This window comes from Eriocheir sinensis, unplaced genomic scaffold (assembly GCF_024679095.1).
Source record: "Eriocheir sinensis breed Jianghai 21 unplaced genomic scaffold, ASM2467909v1 Scaffold357, whole genome shotgun sequence".
NCBI classification, from domain to species: Eukaryota; Metazoa; Arthropoda; class Malacostraca; order Decapoda; family Varunidae; genus Eriocheir; species Eriocheir sinensis.
The window spans coordinates 305,373-322,326 of record NW_026111673.1 but is presented as its reverse complement, the minus strand read 5'-3'; the positions used below and the strand labels follow the sequence as shown (position 1 = coordinate 322,326).

Here is a 16,954-nt window from a genome sequence, read left to right as displayed (position 1 = left end):
ATCAAAGGTGGAAGATGAAGGACAGCAAAGGCGAAGGCTCCTCCCCACCCCCCCATCCCTCCACCCAAAGCTGGCAGGAAAGGAAAAAGAACCATGCAGCATGGAAAAACTGCATGGAATTTATGTAGGAAAGAGGAAAGAACTACCATTACTGCTACCACTAACCGGGCGATAAAAGCGGACAAGAACACCAGTATTCGAAAGAACTTAACGTTATTACGACAATGAATAATATCTTAGTTGCTGGTTGGATTCAAAACACTTGTCTAATCTATTCTTGAAGGAGGAGGAGGAGGAGGAGGAGGAAGAGAAGGAGGAGGAGGAGGAGGAAGAGGAGGAGGAAGAGGAGGAAGAGGAAGAGGGGGAATAAGAGTAGTGACTCCCGCCGGGCGGGAGTCACTACACCCCTGTTAGGGTAGCCAAAATATGTACTCCCGGCCGGCCGTCCAAACCCAGCGTTTAGAAAAATGCTCGGCCGGCCGGGAGCACAACAACTAGGGACCTATCTCTTAGGGTCCGTCCCACCCGCCACATTAGAGCCCCCGGCCAGCCGCGCGCGGAGAGCTTATAGGTGCTAAGACCGTTACCCGACACAGAGCACACGCCCACCCACCACCTTCAATCTCGCGTTTAGGCCGAGATCAATGGTCACGAGCGAAGCGCGCTAAAAAGTTTTTTTTTCAAAATGACATTACGAAGCTTGGGAGCGCTTCACAAAAATAAAACCAACTGCATTACACGCAAAATTAAAAGCTCTTTCAAGGAAAAATAAAATAAAAAATACTTACTTCAACACTTTACCGAGATATCGTGAGTTGAAGTCAAAACAAAAAATCGCGCAACCAATAAACTCGCATTTTCACAGACAAGGAACAAAAATACAAAGAAAACTCTTCTATAACAAAAGAAGCGGAAAACAATCACCTAATTAGCGCAACAGACAGAAACTTCATACACAAATTTTAAACATCACAATTAAAAAAAAAAATAATACGATTTCTTCAAAAAACATTAACTTTTAACAACTTACCTCCATAACTACGAGACTTTTCTACGTTTTTTTAACGCCATCTTAAAGAACACATCATTAGCTACAAGACATATACTTCAGGAGTTACGCTTCACAGAAAAACGACAAAAAAAGGCAATTTTCTAAACGCTGGGTTTGGCCGGCCGGCCGAGAGCACACATTTTGGCTGCCCTAAAAGGGGTGTAGTGACTCCCGCCGGGCGGGAGTCACTACACCCCTGTTAGGAAGAGGAGGAAGAGGAGAAGGATGAGGAGGAAGAGGAAGAGGAGGAAGAGGAGGAGGAGGAGGAGGAGGAGGAAGAGAAAGTAGTTGAAGAAGAGGAAGAGGAGGAGGAAGAGGAGGAGGAAGAGGAGGAGGAAGAGGAGGAAGAGGAGGAAGAAGAGGAGGAGGAAGAAGAGAAGGAGGAGCAGAAGAAGGAGGAGGAGAGGAGGAGGAGGATTAAGAGAAGGAGGAGGAGGAGGAGGAGGAGGAGGAAGAAGAGAAGGAAGAGGAGGAGGAGGAGGAGGAGGAGGAAGAGGAAGTAGTTGAAGAAGAGGAAGAGGAGGAGGAAGAGGAGGAGGAAGAGGAGGAAGAGGAGGAAGTGGATGGAGAAGAGGAAGAGGAGGAGGAAAAGGAGGAGGAGGAAGAGGAAGAGGAGGAAGAAAAGGAAGAGGTAGTAGGAATGAGGGGAGGAAGGAGGAGGAAGGAGGATGAAGAGGAGGAGGAGGAGGAGGAACAAAAAAGGAACACAAAGCAAGAACAAACAACAGCAGACCTGCTGGTCCTTACGAGGTTGTTTGTGACAAGCTACACTAACTATCTAATCAAAGGTGGAAGATGAAGGACAGGAAAGGCGAAGGCTCCTCCTCACCCCCCCATCCCTCCAGCCAAAGCTGGCAGGAAAGGAAAAAGAACCATGCAGCAAGGAAAAGCTGCATGGAATTTATGTAGGAAAGAGGAAAGAACTACCATTACTGCTACCACTAACCGGGCGATAAAAGCGGACAAGGACACCAGTATTCGAAAGAACTTAACGTTATTACGACAATGAGTAATATCTTAGTTGCTGGTTGGATTCAAAACACTTGTCTAATCTATTCTTGAAGGCCGTAACTGTTGTACTATCAACGACATCACAAGGTAGAGAGTTCCAAACATTAACAAGTCGATTGAAGAAGAAGTGTTTAGCTTCGTGCGACGAGAATCTTTTACCACTTATCTTCAAATTGTGATTTCTTCTTGTTCTATTTGATCGATCAATTGTAAAGTAATCTTCCGCATTAATATCACTGAATCCTTTGAACATTTTAAACACTTCTATTAGATCGCCTCGCATTCTTCGTTTTGATAGGCTGAATAAATTTACTTCTTTAAGCCTTTGTTCATATGACAAATTTCTCAACCTAGGAATCATCTTTGTTACTCTTCGTTGGACCCGTTCCAACTTTTCTATGTCTTTTCTGTAGTAGGGAGACCAAAACTGTACACAGTACTCTAAACGGGGTCGAACCAACGAATTAAACAGTTTTAATATTACTTTTTCCGATTTATTATTAAAGACTTGTCCGATGAAGCCAACCAATTTGTTTGCAGTTTTAACAACCTCTGAACAATGCTGACCGGGCCTTAAATCGCTTGATATAGTGATTCCAAGATCCTTTTCTTTACTTACTGCAGAAAGTTGTTGGCCATTCATTACGTACCGAACGCGATTGTTATTTTTTCCGATGTGCAACACTTTACATGTGTCAACGTTAAATTTCATTTGCCATTGATTGGCCCAACGTGCAAGTCGATCTATATCAGATTGTAAAGCTTCTTCGTCGAGTATCGCAGTTACTTTACTAGCATTTTTTGTGTCATCAGCAAATTTTGATACTTGCAAGTGAGCCCATCATCGATATCATTAACATAAATTAAGAAGAGCATGGGGCCAAGCACTGATCCTTGAGGTACGCCGCTTTTGACATCGAGCCAGTTAGATGTAACACCGTTTAGAGCTACTCTCTGTTTCCGCTCAGAGAGCCAGTCCGCAAGCCAATTGTGAATGTTACCCGAGATACCGTGCGCCAGTAGTTTGCTGAGCAATCGTTGGTGGGGGACCTTATCAAATGCCTTTTGAAAATCCAGATATATGATATCTACTGATCTGCTTTCATCGAACACCTCAAAAATATAGTGAAAAAAATCAAGTAAGTTAGTCAAACACGAACGTTTACTACGGAAGCCATGTTGCGAATTATTTAGTATATTATTTTCTTAGAAGAATTTCACCATATTGTCGCGAATGATAGTCTCCATTAACTTACAAACAATAGATGTCAGGCTAATTGGTCGATAGTTTCCTGGATGAGACTTGTCCCCCTTTTTGAAAATTGGTGTGACATTTGCAAGTTTCCAATCCGACGGAACTTTTCCAGCTGTTAAAGATATATTAAATATGATGGAGAGCGGTTTACAAATTTGATGTTTGATTTCTTTTAAGACCCTAGGGGTAATTTTGTCTGGACCAGGAGCTTTGCTTACTTTAATCTTTTCAATTGTGCGTAAAATGTCACTTTCTACGATGAGCACGCCACTTAACATCTTTTCGGTCCTTCTAACCTCCGGCGGTTGAGGTGATAAACAATCTTCGTCGGTAAATACGGATGCGAAAAAGCTATTTAGGATTGTAGCCATTTCATTTTCATCGTTCGTGTGGTTACCATTTTCATTAGCAAGCGGTCCGATACCACAAGTGAGTGACTTTTTATTATTTACATAGCTGAAAAATTCTTTAGGATTAGATTTACTTAGAGGAGGAGGAGGAGGAGGAAGAAGAGGAGGAGGAGGAAGAAGAGATGAAGGAGGAGGAGGAGGAGGAGGAGGAGGAGGAGGAGGAGGAGGAGGAGGAGGAGGAGGAGGAGGAGGAGGAGGAGGAGGAGGAGGAGGAAGAGGAGGAGGAGGAAGAGGAAGAGGAGGAGGAGGAGGAGGAGGAGGAGGAGGAGGAGGAGGAGGAGGAGGAGGAGGAGGAGAAGGAAGAAGAGAAGGAGGAGGAGGAGGAGGAGGAGTAGGAGGAAAAGGAGGAAGAAGAGGAGGAGGAGGAAGAAGAGGAGGAGAAGGAGGAGGAGGGGGAGGAGGAAGACGAGGAGGAGGAAGAGGAGGAGGAGGAGGAGGAGGAGGAGGAGGAGGAGGAGGAGAAGGAGGAGGAGGAGAGGAGGAGAAGGAGGGGGAAGAAGAGGAGGAGGAGTAAGAAGAGGAGGAAGAGGAGGAGGAGGAGGATTAGGAAGAGGAGGAGGAGGAGGAGGAAGAGGAGGAGGAGGAGGAGGAGGAGGAGGAGGAAGAAGAGGAGGAAGAGGAGGAGGAAGAGGAGGAGGAAGAGGAGGAGGAGGAGGAGGAAGAGGAGGAGGAAGAGGAGGAAGAGGAAGAGGGGGAATAAGAGTAGTGACTCCCGCCGGGCGGGAGTCACTACACCCCTGTTAGGGTAGCCAAAATATGTACTCCCGGCCGGCCGTCCAAACCCAGCGTTTAGAAAAATGCTCGGCCGGCCGGGAGCACAACAACTAGGGACCTATCTCTTAGGGTCCGTCCCACCCGCCACATTAGAGCCCCCGGCCAGCCGCGCGCGGAGAGCTTATAGGTGCTAAGACCGTTACCCGACACAGAGCACACGCCCACCCACCACCTTCAATCTCGCGTTTAGGCCGAGATCAATGGTCACGAGCGAAGCGCGCTAAAAAGTTTTTTTTTCAAAATGACATTACGAAGCTTGGGAGCGCTTCACAAAAATAAAACCAACTGCATTACACGCAAAATTAAAAGCTCTTTCAAGGAAAAATAAAATAAAAAATACTTACTTCAACACTTTACCGAGATATCGTGAGTTGAAGTCAAAACAAAAAATCGCGCAACCAATAAACTCGCATTTTCACAGACAAGGAACAAAAATACAAAGAAAACTCTTCTATAACAAAAGAAGCGGAAAACAATCACCTAATTAGCGCAACAGACAGAAACTTCATACACAAATTTTAAACATCACAATTAATAAAAAAATAAAAAAATAAAATTTCTTCAAAAAACATTAACTTTTAACAACTTAAAGAACACATCATTAGCTACAAGACACAACTTTCAAATTTACTATAGGACGTATACTTCAGGAGTTACGCTTCACAGAAATACACACAAAAAAAGGACAATTTTCTAAACGCTGGGTTTGGCCGGCCTGCCGAGATCACACATTTTGGCTGCCCTAAAAGGAGTGTAGTGACTCCCGCCGGGCGGGAGTCAACACACCCCTGTTAGGAAGAGGAGGAAGAGGAGAAGGATGAGGAGGAAGAGGAAGAGGAGGAAGAGGAGGAGGAGGAGGAGGAGGAGGAGGAAGAGAAAGTAGTTGAAGAAGAGGAAGAGGAGGAGGAAGAGGAGGAGGAAGAGGAGGATGAAGAGGAGGAAGAGGAGGAGGAAGAGGAGGAAGAAGAACACAAAGGAACACAAAGGAAGAACAAACAACAGCAGACCTGCTGGTCCTTACGAGGTTGTTTGTGACAAGCTACACTAACTATCTAATTAAAGGTGGAAGATGAAGGACAGCAAAGGCGAAGGCTCCTCCCCACCCCCCCATCCCTCCAGCCAAAGCTGGCAGGAAAGGAAAAAGAACCATGCAGCATGGAAAAACTGCATGGAATTTATGTAGGAAAGAGGAAAGAACTACCATTACTGCTACCACTAACCGGGCGATAAAAGCGGACAAGGACACCAGTATTCGAAAGAACTTAACGTTATTACGACAATGAGTAATATCTTAGTTGCTGGTTGGATTCAAAACACTTGTCTAATCTATTCTTGAAGGCCGTAACTGTTGTACTATCAACGACATCACAAGGTAGAGAGTTCCAAACATTAACAAGTCGATTGAAGAAGAAGTGTTTAGCTTCGTGCGACGAGAATCTTTTACCACTCATCTTCAAATTGTGATTTCTTCTTGTTCTATTTGATCGATCAATTGTAAAGTAATCTTCCGCATTAATATCACTGAATCCTTTGAACATTTTAAACACTTCTATTAGATCGCCTCGCATTCTTCGTTTTGATAGGCTGAATAAATTTACTTCTTTAAGCCTTTGTTCATATGACAAATTTCTCAACCTAGGAATCATCTTTGTTACTCTTCGTTGGACCCGTTCCAACTTTTCTATGTCTTTTCTGTAGTAGGGAGACCAAAACTGTACACAGTACTCTAGACGGGGTCGAACCAACGAATTATACAGTTTTAATATTACTTTTTCCGATTTATTATTAAAGACTCGTCCGATGAAGCCAACCAATTTGTTTGCAGTTTTAACTACCTCTGAACAATGCTGACCGGGCTTTAAATCGCTTGATATAGTGATCCAAGATCCTTTTCTTTACTTACTGCAGAAAGTTGTTGGGCATCCATTACGTACCGAATGCGATTGTTATTTTTTCCGATGTGCAACACTTTACATTTGTCAACGTTAAATTTAATTTGCCATTGATTGGCCCAACGTGCAAGTCGATCTATATCTGATTGTAAAGCTTCTTCGTCGAGTATCGCAGGTACTTTACTAGCAATTTTTGTGTCATCAGCAAATTTTGATACTTTGCAAGTGAGCCCATCATCGATATCATTAACATAAATTAAGAAGAGCATGGGGCCAAGCACTGATCCTTGAGGTACGCCGCTTTTGACATCGAGCCAGTTAGATGTAACACCGTTTAGAACTACTCTCTGTTTCCGCTCAGAGAGCCAGTCCGCAAGCCAATTGTGAATGTTACCCGAGATACCGTGCGCCAGTAGTTTGCTGAGCAATCGTTGGTGGGGGACCTTATCAAATGCCTTTTGAAAATCCAGATATATGATATCTACTGATCTGCTTTCATAGAACACCTCAAAATATAGTGAAAAAATCAAGTAAGTTAGTCAAACACGAACGTTTACTACGGAAGCCATGTTGCGAATTATTTAGTATATTATTTTCTTAGAAGAATTTCACCATATTGTCGCGAATGATAGTCTCCATTAACTTACAAACAATAGATGTCAGGCTAATTGGTCGATAGTTTCCTGGATGAGACTTGTCCCCCTTTTTGAAAATTGGTGTGACATTTGCAAGTTTACAATCCGACGGAACTTTTCCAGCTGTTAAAGATTTATTGAATATGATGGAGAGCGGTTTACAAATTTGATGTTTGATTTCTTTTAAGACCCTAGGGGTAATTTTGTCTGGACCAGGAGCATTGCTTACTTTAATCTTTTCAATTGTGAGTAAAATGTCTCTTTCTACGACGAGCACGCCACTTAACATCTTTTCGGTCCTTCTAACCTCCGGCGGTTGAGGTGATAAACAATCTTCGTCGGTAAATACGGATGCGAAAAAGTTATTTAGGATTGTAGCCATTTCATTTTCATCGTTCGTGTGGTTACCGTTTTCATTAGCAAGCGGTCCGATACCACAAGTGAGTGACTTTTTATTATTTACATAGCTGAAAAATTCTTTAGGATTAGATTTACTTGTTTCCGCTATATATTCTTCAAGATTTTTCTTGCTTCGTTTTATTAATTTCTTGGTTTCGCGGCGAATTCTGTCCAACTCTAGTTTGTCAGCCTCGCTCTGAGATGATATGTACCTACTGTATACGCGTTTTTTAAGAGATAGGCTATTTTGAATTTCGTTATTCCACCATTTGGGTTTCTTCTTAGAAGCTGAACGTCTGTTTCGATAGGGTACGCATATGCTTATGGCATTGTTTAATATTGTGGTGAAGGCCCCCCAAGATTTATCAATATCTGTTTCCGCCGTGATTTCAGTCCAGTCAGAATTATTTAGAATTGATCGGAGTCTTACGAAATTCGCTCTCTGATAATCAGGCACCTTTTCTTTACTAGGAGTTACTTTACTTTCTTTCATATTGATGCTGAATGTGATTGTTCGGTGTTCGCTAGAACTAAAAATTGGACCAACATTTACTTCGTTAACTAGATCAGCTGTCGTTGAAAAGATTAGGTCAAGTATATTATTTTCCCGAGTCGGTTCTTGAACGTGTTGATGTAAATCACTTTCTAGTAAATTTGTGTACAGGTCGAGCCCTGTATGACAGTTCAACGGTTCGCCCCATCTTTTCACTGGCAAGTTAAAGTCCCCAACAATTACTGCCTCGCAACTGCTACTTGTTTCTAATAATAATTCACTTAATGCGTGGTCGATATCAAGAGTCTGCCTTGGCGGTCTGTAGATAAGTCCAATTACTATTTTACGAGATTTATTTTTAATTTCAATGAAGACCGTGTCTACATTGATTATAATATCTGTTTTCACGGATACTGGATGGAGAGAGTTGTGGAGGAGGAGGAGGAGGAGGAGGAGGAGGAGGAGAAGGAGGAGGAGGAGAAGGAGGAGGAGGAGGAGGGGTAAGAAGAGGAGGAGGAGGAGGAGGAGGAGTAGGAGTAGGAGGAGGAAGAGGAAGAGGAAGAAGAGAATGAGGATTAGGAGGAGGAGGAGGAGGAGGAGGAGGAGGAGGAGGAGGAGGAGGAAGAAGAGAAAGAGGAGGAGGAGGAGGAGGAGGAGGAGGAGGAGGAGGAGGAGGATGAAGAAGAGGAGGAAGAAGGGAAGGAGCAGGAGGAGGAGGGGGAGGAGGAGGAGGAGTAGGAGTAAGAGAAGGAAGAGGAAGAGGAGGAAGAGAAGGAAGATGAGGATGATGATGATGATGATGATGATGAAGAGGAGGAGGAGGAAGTGGAGGAGGAGAAGGAGGAGGAGGATGAGGAGGAGGAAGAAGAGGAAGAGGAAGAGGAGGAGGAGTAGGAAGAAGGGAAGGAGGAGGAGGAGGAAGGGGAGGAGGAGGAGGAAGAGGAATAGGAGGAGGAGGAGGAAGAGGAATAGGAGGAGGAGGAGGAGGAGGAGGAGGTGGAGGAGGAAGAGTAGTAGGAGGAAGAGGAGGAGGAGGAGGAGGTGGAAGAAGGGAAGGAGGAGGAGGAGGAGGAGGAGGAGGAGGAGGAGGAGGAGGTACATGCGTGCGTGCGGGGTTGTGTGTGTGTGTGTGTGTGTGTGTGTGTGTGTGTGTGTGTGTTTTATCTCATCTCTCTCTCTCTCTCTCTCTCTCTCTCTCTCTCTCTCTCTCTCTATTAATCCAGCCATCATATACTCGCTATCTATTTTTGTTTGCTAAGACTTTTTAACATATCTACATGGACACATATCGTATGGCAGTCTTTTCCTAACATCAGAATAAATTATTCATATATTTCTCCTATTTCGTTTCACGTTTTTACTCTGCACTGAATTCCCGCTTCAATTCCACCCTTATTCCTTTCCGTCTCCTACGCGATTTCCTATAAATGATCAAGCGTCAGCTACGTGCTTCATTCCGTCATACGCTGAATGTAAGCTGTGGGAAGGAGGTTCATATACTCGTATAACTTTCAATGGTTGTATAAATGCCCCCAAAAACCTCATACAGCACTTAAGCAACATCCAGTTACGCTGGAACAGGAATCAGGGTCGTGTGCATAAAACACCAGACCATACTTAGCATATACTTTCGAGTTATCCGCCATTGTAGACAAGTCATATGTGTGCAACGCTTCACATCGCATGTACACCGAGAGAGAGAGAGAGAGAGAGAGAGAGAGAGAGAGAGAGAGAGAGAGAGAGAGAGAGAGAGAGAGAGAGAGAGAGAGAGAGAGAGAGAGAGAGAGAGAGAGAGAGAGAGAGAGAGAGAGAGGAGGTATGGGGGAGAAAGAGGGCGGGGGGAGAGAGTGCGGGGGAGAAGGAGGAGGGAGGTAAAGGGAAGGATGGGAGTAGGGGAAGCCAGGGGTGGAGGTAGGTGGTGGATACACGTCACAAATACGTCACGCCTCACCTGTTCGAATGTGTAAGTGGCTCACGCAGGTGTTGCCATCACAGTCAGGAGTAAACGCCATAATTAACCGCATCTGGCATTGCACAATAGCGTCAAAAATTAGCGGAGTGTGTGAAACAATCTGTGCCAAAGTCCCATGCTGATCCGAGTCTTCGTGTGAAAGATATTTTCGAAAAACGGCATGTCATAGGGTCTGATATGGATTGTAGATATCACCACCACCACCATCACCACCACCACCATCACCACATGTTCTAGTTCAAATCTCATCACCGTCAATACCAATCTCATCACCAGCACCCATCACCACCTCCACCACCACCACCACCACCTGGCTTGTTATATCACCAGTCAACACCAAACACCACCACCTACCTATCCACACACGAATCTCATCACTACATGTTCTAGTTCATCACCACCACCACCACCATATAATAAGCATCTACCCCCCCCCCTCCCCCACCTCCCTGTCTTCTCTTTCAACACCAAAATCACCACTTATAATTATCACAACACACATTAAACAGTAGTAGTAGTAGTAGTAGTAGTAGTAGTAGTAATTATAGCATATTACATAACAAATCGTAGATAAGTCTGACATACTACTACTACTTCTACTGATACCAACACTATTATAAGTATAAGCCAACACTCACCACTTATTCCTCGTCTTCATCTTCACCTCCTCTTCCTCACGTCCTCCTCGTCCAGGGTCCACCGGGCAAATGACGAGGAGAGAGGCTCGGAGGTGTGGCAAATGCTGGAGGCTGTTGTTGTTCATCACGTCTCGAAGCAATGTCCAGCGGGGAAAGGCTTGGAGGTGTGAGAAGAGGCTGGAGGCTTGGGGTTGGTCACGTCTTTACCCAGAGTCCAGCGGGGAAAAGGGTGACGAGAGGCTGGGACGGCTGACAAGATGCTGTTCATCACGTAACAAGGCGGGGTAGTTAACAAGTTGTGAGGCTGATGGTTGTTAGGTGGTTACTGATAGGGGTGTTTATATGCATTATGGCTATAGTGACTGAGTGAATGTATATATCAAGGGGTTTACATAGATTATATAGATACGTGGACATACCTTTTGTGTGGTGATATGGGTGAGAGATGAACACACACACACACACACACACACACACACACACACACACACACACACACACACACACACACACACACACACACACACACGGGGACAAATTCACTGTGCAGATTTTTTATAAAATTATTACACATCTAAGAAATTAAGTTGAAAATGGTTGTTGTTGTTGTTTACTCTGTACAAGATAAGGGTACATTAATGAACTTACGGCTGTGTGTGTGTGTGTGTGTGTGTGTGTGTGTGTGTGTGTGACGTGGCCCGGGGCGTACTGTGGTCGCAGCCTCCGCCGCCAGCCCCCGCAACACAGCCCCGCTCAGCGCACCACCACCTCATCCAGGGGCGCGCTGACCAGGGTTCCCAGTGACGGTACAAAAGTACCTTTTTGATACTTTTTGTCCGTAGCGGTACAATTTTACGACACTACGCTAAAATGGTACAAAATTGTCGTTGATGAGAAATTTGATACTTTTTAACAAATTTCGTAAGAAAAATGATACATTTTTCGTCCCCAAGAATGTATTTGTGTTTTTTTATAACCCGTTGAAATCATGGATCTCAGCTGATGGGTAGGGACAGGGTTGAGGCTGAGACCAGACGCTGAGCCGTATACAAATACAATACAAGAAGAGGACGCGTACGGAAAACACAATTGGAAATGCCAACACCGTAAGTTTCCTTGTTTTTCAGTACTATTAGGTAATTATAGATAATAAACATGCTAAAATGTGTGCTTTAAAGACCTGCATAGCTTATATAACATGAAAATAGTGCTATAAATAAGGTTTATTTCGCCATAGAATCATGAAGACGATTGAAGGGAAGGTACTTCCATAAATAGCTTATCTTGTTACTTTATCATGTTTGCATCAGCTAGGATGAACCAGTCTTATAAGACTACATATTACATGGTCATTAGGTTATCAGGTTAGATCATGTCATTTAAGTTTAGGTTGTTATAGATACAGATAGACATTGATAGATGAGACCACTTGAGAGAGCATTTTGACACTGGTTGTGTATGTCATAGGTTTTTTTTTTTTCTCTTTGGTATGGTGCATAATGGACACGCATAATTTGAAATTTAGTTAACCAAGTAGTTCTAATGATGTTTCTACCCTATAAAGAGTTATCTCGAGTTAAAGAGGATATAGCACAAGTGCGTCGTGTCTCAAAATTACTATGCTACTGTTTCTTCAATAATACCCATTATTTAAGATAACCGTTATACACAGTTCAGATATAGCCATTACAGATACTATTATTTAAGAAACGGTGTCATTTTAATGACTTAGATCATAACTATGTGAGTTGTTGAGCTGAATACCTTAATCTGGTGATAATTTACAGACTGAGGTACGGTCAGGTACCCTGGGGACGTGTGGCATGTTGCAGTCCAGTGGGATGCAGGATCAGAAGAAATGTCTCTCTTAGAGTGGCTTAAGAATAGCAAAGGTAAGACTTCCCGATAATTTCTTCCCCTCTGAAGTTGTGCTTATTTGCATTGCGTACTTATCCACATTTCGTTTTCAGTGACATTGCTGTTATCATATTTTTATTATTATCATCATCATAATTTATCATTAAGAAAACTTGATGGCAATGTAAGGTCTAAATAATGCCCTCTTTTTATAAAAATAATTTATTTTTGTGATTGTCATAATAATTATGTACTAACTACCTATGTGTATTACAATGGCCTTAATACATTCTTTAAGGAGGGATTGGGAATGCAAGTCAACCAGCAAGCTTAGATCCTGATGATCCACTGCCATCAACTTCGGGGCTAACGACATTATCCTCAGCTTCCTCTGGAGATGGTTAGTTGGTATCTTTAATCGTTTTAATTTTTTTTTAATTACTTTTGTATATATATGCATATTTTTGTTTTGTGTTTTAAAAACTCTGTAGGGAATATGCACAAGAAAGGTGGAAAAGAGGAAATTACTGCAAACTGCTCATGTATACATTCATAATTACTCACTCAATTCAAAACCCTTAAAATATATATTTTTAGCTAAATGCAAAGCATAGGTGTTACGCATCATGTTACTCTTACAGCAGAAGCTACAAACGTAATTGCTTTAAATCAGTTGAGATCAATAATAATTAACTTTGGCTTGCAGATTTACATATCAAGTGATTTACACCCATTTTTCTCTTGTTGTAATAAAATTTGTTTCCATGCAGGAAGGGCTGACAAGGAGATGAGATTAGCCAGCGAATCAGATTCCAAGGACTCTGAAATACAAGAGTCATATACAACTGAAGAGGGTCTAGCTTCGGTCTGTGCTAACTCACAAAACAAAAATGATGCTTCGGGATCAAAACCCACTCCTGATAAATGCAAGTTAACCTCCAGTACATCCCCAAGGTCTCATCATCCAGGTGTAGCAAGTAAGAGGAGGAGAAGGTATTACTTTAAATCAGTTGAGATCAACAATAATTAATTTTGGCTTGCAGATTTCCATATCAAGTGATTTACACCCATTTTTCTCCTTTGCTTCCATGCAGGAAGGGCTGACAAGGAGTTGAGATTAGCCAGCGAATCAGATTCCAAGGACTCTGAAATAGAAGAGTCATATACAATTGAAGAGGGTCTAGCTCCAGTCTGTGCTAACTCACAAAACAAAAATGAAGCTTCGGGATCAAAACCCACTCCTGATAAACGCAAGTTAAGCTCCAGTACATCCCCAAGGTCTCATCATCCAGGTGTAGCAAGTAAGAGGGGGAGAAGTTATGTTGCAAAATGGTCAACAAATCCAGAGCTTGCATGCTTTTCCAAATATGAGGGAAATGATGCAGAGTTTAAAGATAAAGCATTTTGCAATGTGTGCATGAAATTTATCGAAGGATCAGTCTCTCATCTACAAAGGCATCTTAAATCTCAGTACCATACCGTTAGAGGGAAGCATGTAAAATTAGCAAGTAATATAAAACCCCTCTTGATGAAAGCAAGCTCTAGAGATTCAGAGAAGTTAAGGTTAATGCTGCTGAAATTTATTTGTGATCACAATATATCATTTAATACAATGGATCACCTCACGCAACTTTTGAAGAATGCTGTTCCTGACTATAAAATAGTACAGTCTATTAAGTCATGAAGGAAAGCATATAGGTAGGTAGTATAAAATTGTAATTGAAAAGAGAGTCTAAAATAAATAGTATCCATCTTTCACACTAACAAATATTCTATCATAGTTGATGAGAGTACAGATGTATCGACCACAAAGCAGCTGGCAATTGTTGTGAGGGTAGTAAACAGTGAGAAATGTTCGGTTGATGACAAATTTCTGCAACTGCTTGATGTCAAAGACTCAAGTGCCGAGGGCTTGTTTCAACTTCTAAGTAACTCTTTTGAGACTAATGGCATCCCTTTCTCTAACATGCTTGGCTTTGCAGCTGATAATGCTTCAGTGATGATGGGTAATATGGGAGGCTTAAAAGCAAAACTTCTTGAAAAAGTACCTAATCTTTTTGTCATTGGATGTATTTGTCACTCCCTAAATTTGTGTTCATCTGCTGCATGTCATAAACTCCCTAAATCTGTAGAGGAACTGTGCAGAGACATTCATGGATACATAAACAACAGCCCTAAAAGACTACTTAAGTTTCAGGACTTTCAAGAGTTTGTGAAGGTTGATTCCCATAAACTGACTTATGCCAGTACAACAAGGTGGTTGTCCTTGGAGTCTGTAGTGACCAGAATGTTGGAGCAATGGTCAGCTCTGATTCTTTTCTTCCAGGCAGAAGCCTTGGAATCTAACGTGAAATCTGCTGCAGCTATTCTAAATGCCCTGTCTAATCCCATATACAAACTCTACTTCTCATTTCTAAGTTATATTTTGCCAATCATAAACAAGATCAACAGAGAATTTCAGAGTGAATATGTTGTAATTCACACTGCCTACTCAAACATCAGTGCCTTCTTCAGAACTATACTTAGTAACTTTATACAGAGGCATGTAATCAAGGCTGAATCAGACCCCTTCTCTGTTAATTTTCAGAACCCCTCAAACTTCTTACCTGAAAGTAACTGGAATTTTGGCAGTAAAGTAGAGACTATGCTGAACAAAGAAAATATGAAAGGGGAGTTAATGTCAGAAGTAAGTAGCTTCAGAGTCCATTGTCTAAATTTTTACGTAGAACTTTCTGAACAAATAAGTAAAAGATTCAAAGGACTCAGTGATGTATTCCCCTTGCTAAAAGCCCTAGATCCTGTAGTAGCTCGAGAGACTGGCACGGAAAGTTTGGTGCCACTTTTCACTAAATTTCCACAGCTTATAAATGAATCCGAATATGATGAAGTCAATGATGAATGGAGGTCACTTAATTTTTTTAATGATGTGCTCAGTACCTCAGAAAACCCAGTTGAGTTTTGGTGCTCAGTCAAGAAAATTAAGAGCAGCGATGGTTCATTAGTATTTAAAAAACTGGGAGATTTCATGCTAAGTCTACTTGTCCTTCCACACTCATCAGCTGCTGTGGAAAGGATATTTTCTCAAGTTAAACTCATTAAAACTGACATAAGAAATAAAATGAATACAGAAACAGTCAATGGTCTCCTACTAACCAAGGGTAATGGTGGTACTGTGAAATGCTTTGACTGGGAGCCAAGCAATGCAATGATATGCTCAGCTCAAGCATCATTCAAAGGAAAATGAGATGTAATAGTGATCACTACTAAGAAGTTAATTATCTTTCAGTTATTGTTTCCATTGCAATATGAGGAGATACCATATTATACACTTAAATAAGTGCACACTGTTTTATTTAGGAAGGAGCATTTTGCAATGATAGAGAATATTTGGGCACTAATAAGAAGTTCATTATCTTTCATTTATTGTTTAAATTACTTTAAGAGGACATACCACATTTTTTATGCTCAAGTAAGTGCATAGTTTTTTTTTTTTTTTTATTATTATTATTATTTTTTTTTTTTAGGAAGAAACACTTTGTAATGATAAAGAATACTGGGGCACTTTCAGTCATCATTATGCACTGAATTATACTTAGTATGTCATAACATCATACATTAATGAAAGCCATATACATGTAAGGTGCATAATAAATAGTATATATAAACCAAATGTTTTTTTTTTTCTTTTCGACACATTGATTAAAATTCTGCACTGTCTATGTTATCTAAATTAAAAAGTTTTAACTCTCTCTCTCTCTCTCTCTCTCTCTCTCTCTCTCTCTCTCTCTGACTGCAAACACTTCATCACTGCCAGACGTAAGAGTATAGGTTAAGCATTATTTAAGTAGTTTCCTCACTGTAGACATCGAATTAAAAAAAAAATCCTATTGATACATTTTTGATACTTTTTATCAGACATGTGGTACATTTTTACATTTTTGCCATATTTCATGATACATTTTAGTTTTTTCCACTGGTAACACTGGCGCTGACCCTTCAAAGCACCCCAAACTCACCCAAGAACTCTCCAAACACTCTCCGTGGCTGTGGTTGCTGGGTTGTGGCTGAGCGCGGGTGTGTGGTGGTTGAGGGGCGGGTTGTCGAAGTGTCGCCCCGGGTCTGAACGCTGAGGGGAGGGTGAGGCGGTCTCGCTATATACAAGTTACCATAGAAAAGCTTATTATGAGGAATCGTTATTGTCTTGGCCGAGGAGAGATGTGCCGCTGGTGACGCTAAAACATCTCGGCAGGAAAATGTAAGAATGAACGATGTGCTGACGCCGCTGATAACCTCACACCATGGAGGTAGGATTGGCGGGCCCGCTAACCCCCTTCCTTGAGGTGAAGCCGACGAACTGTCAAATTTACGGCCAAAAGATGGGTGTGGGCGAGCCTGACCTGAGACCTGACACCTGACCTTAAAAATGACAGCTCGGGCGGATTCACTTAATTGGGCTGATGTCACCTCCACCAATTCTACCTCCACGGTGACACTGCTCTGAGGGTCGCATTCCTAAACGTCTCGGGCTTCAATTACGACTGTTTTTCAAGGCCACGGAGGAGATTAA

At 42.1% G+C, this 16,954-nt stretch overlaps 1 protein-coding gene across 5 annotated transcripts in view; it reads right to left on the bottom strand.

The window, feature by feature from the left end:
* LOC126991889 (uncharacterized) overlaps window positions 1–16,954 on the bottom strand; it is a 145,832-nt gene that overhangs the window by 16,833 nt on the left and 112,045 nt on the right. For 3 of the 5 annotated variants that reach the window (XM_050850536.1, XM_050850537.1, XM_050850538.1), the window contains one exon: window positions 10,531–10,790. The exons of the other annotated variants lie outside the window; for them this stretch is intronic. In XM_050850536.1, the coding sequence (XP_050706493.1) occupies window positions 10,734–10,790 (57 nt within the window). In that variant the 3' untranslated portion in view covers window positions 10,531–10,733. The remainder of the gene's footprint in view (window positions 1–10,530; window positions 10,791–16,954) is intronic. 5 annotated transcript variants of the gene reach the window in all.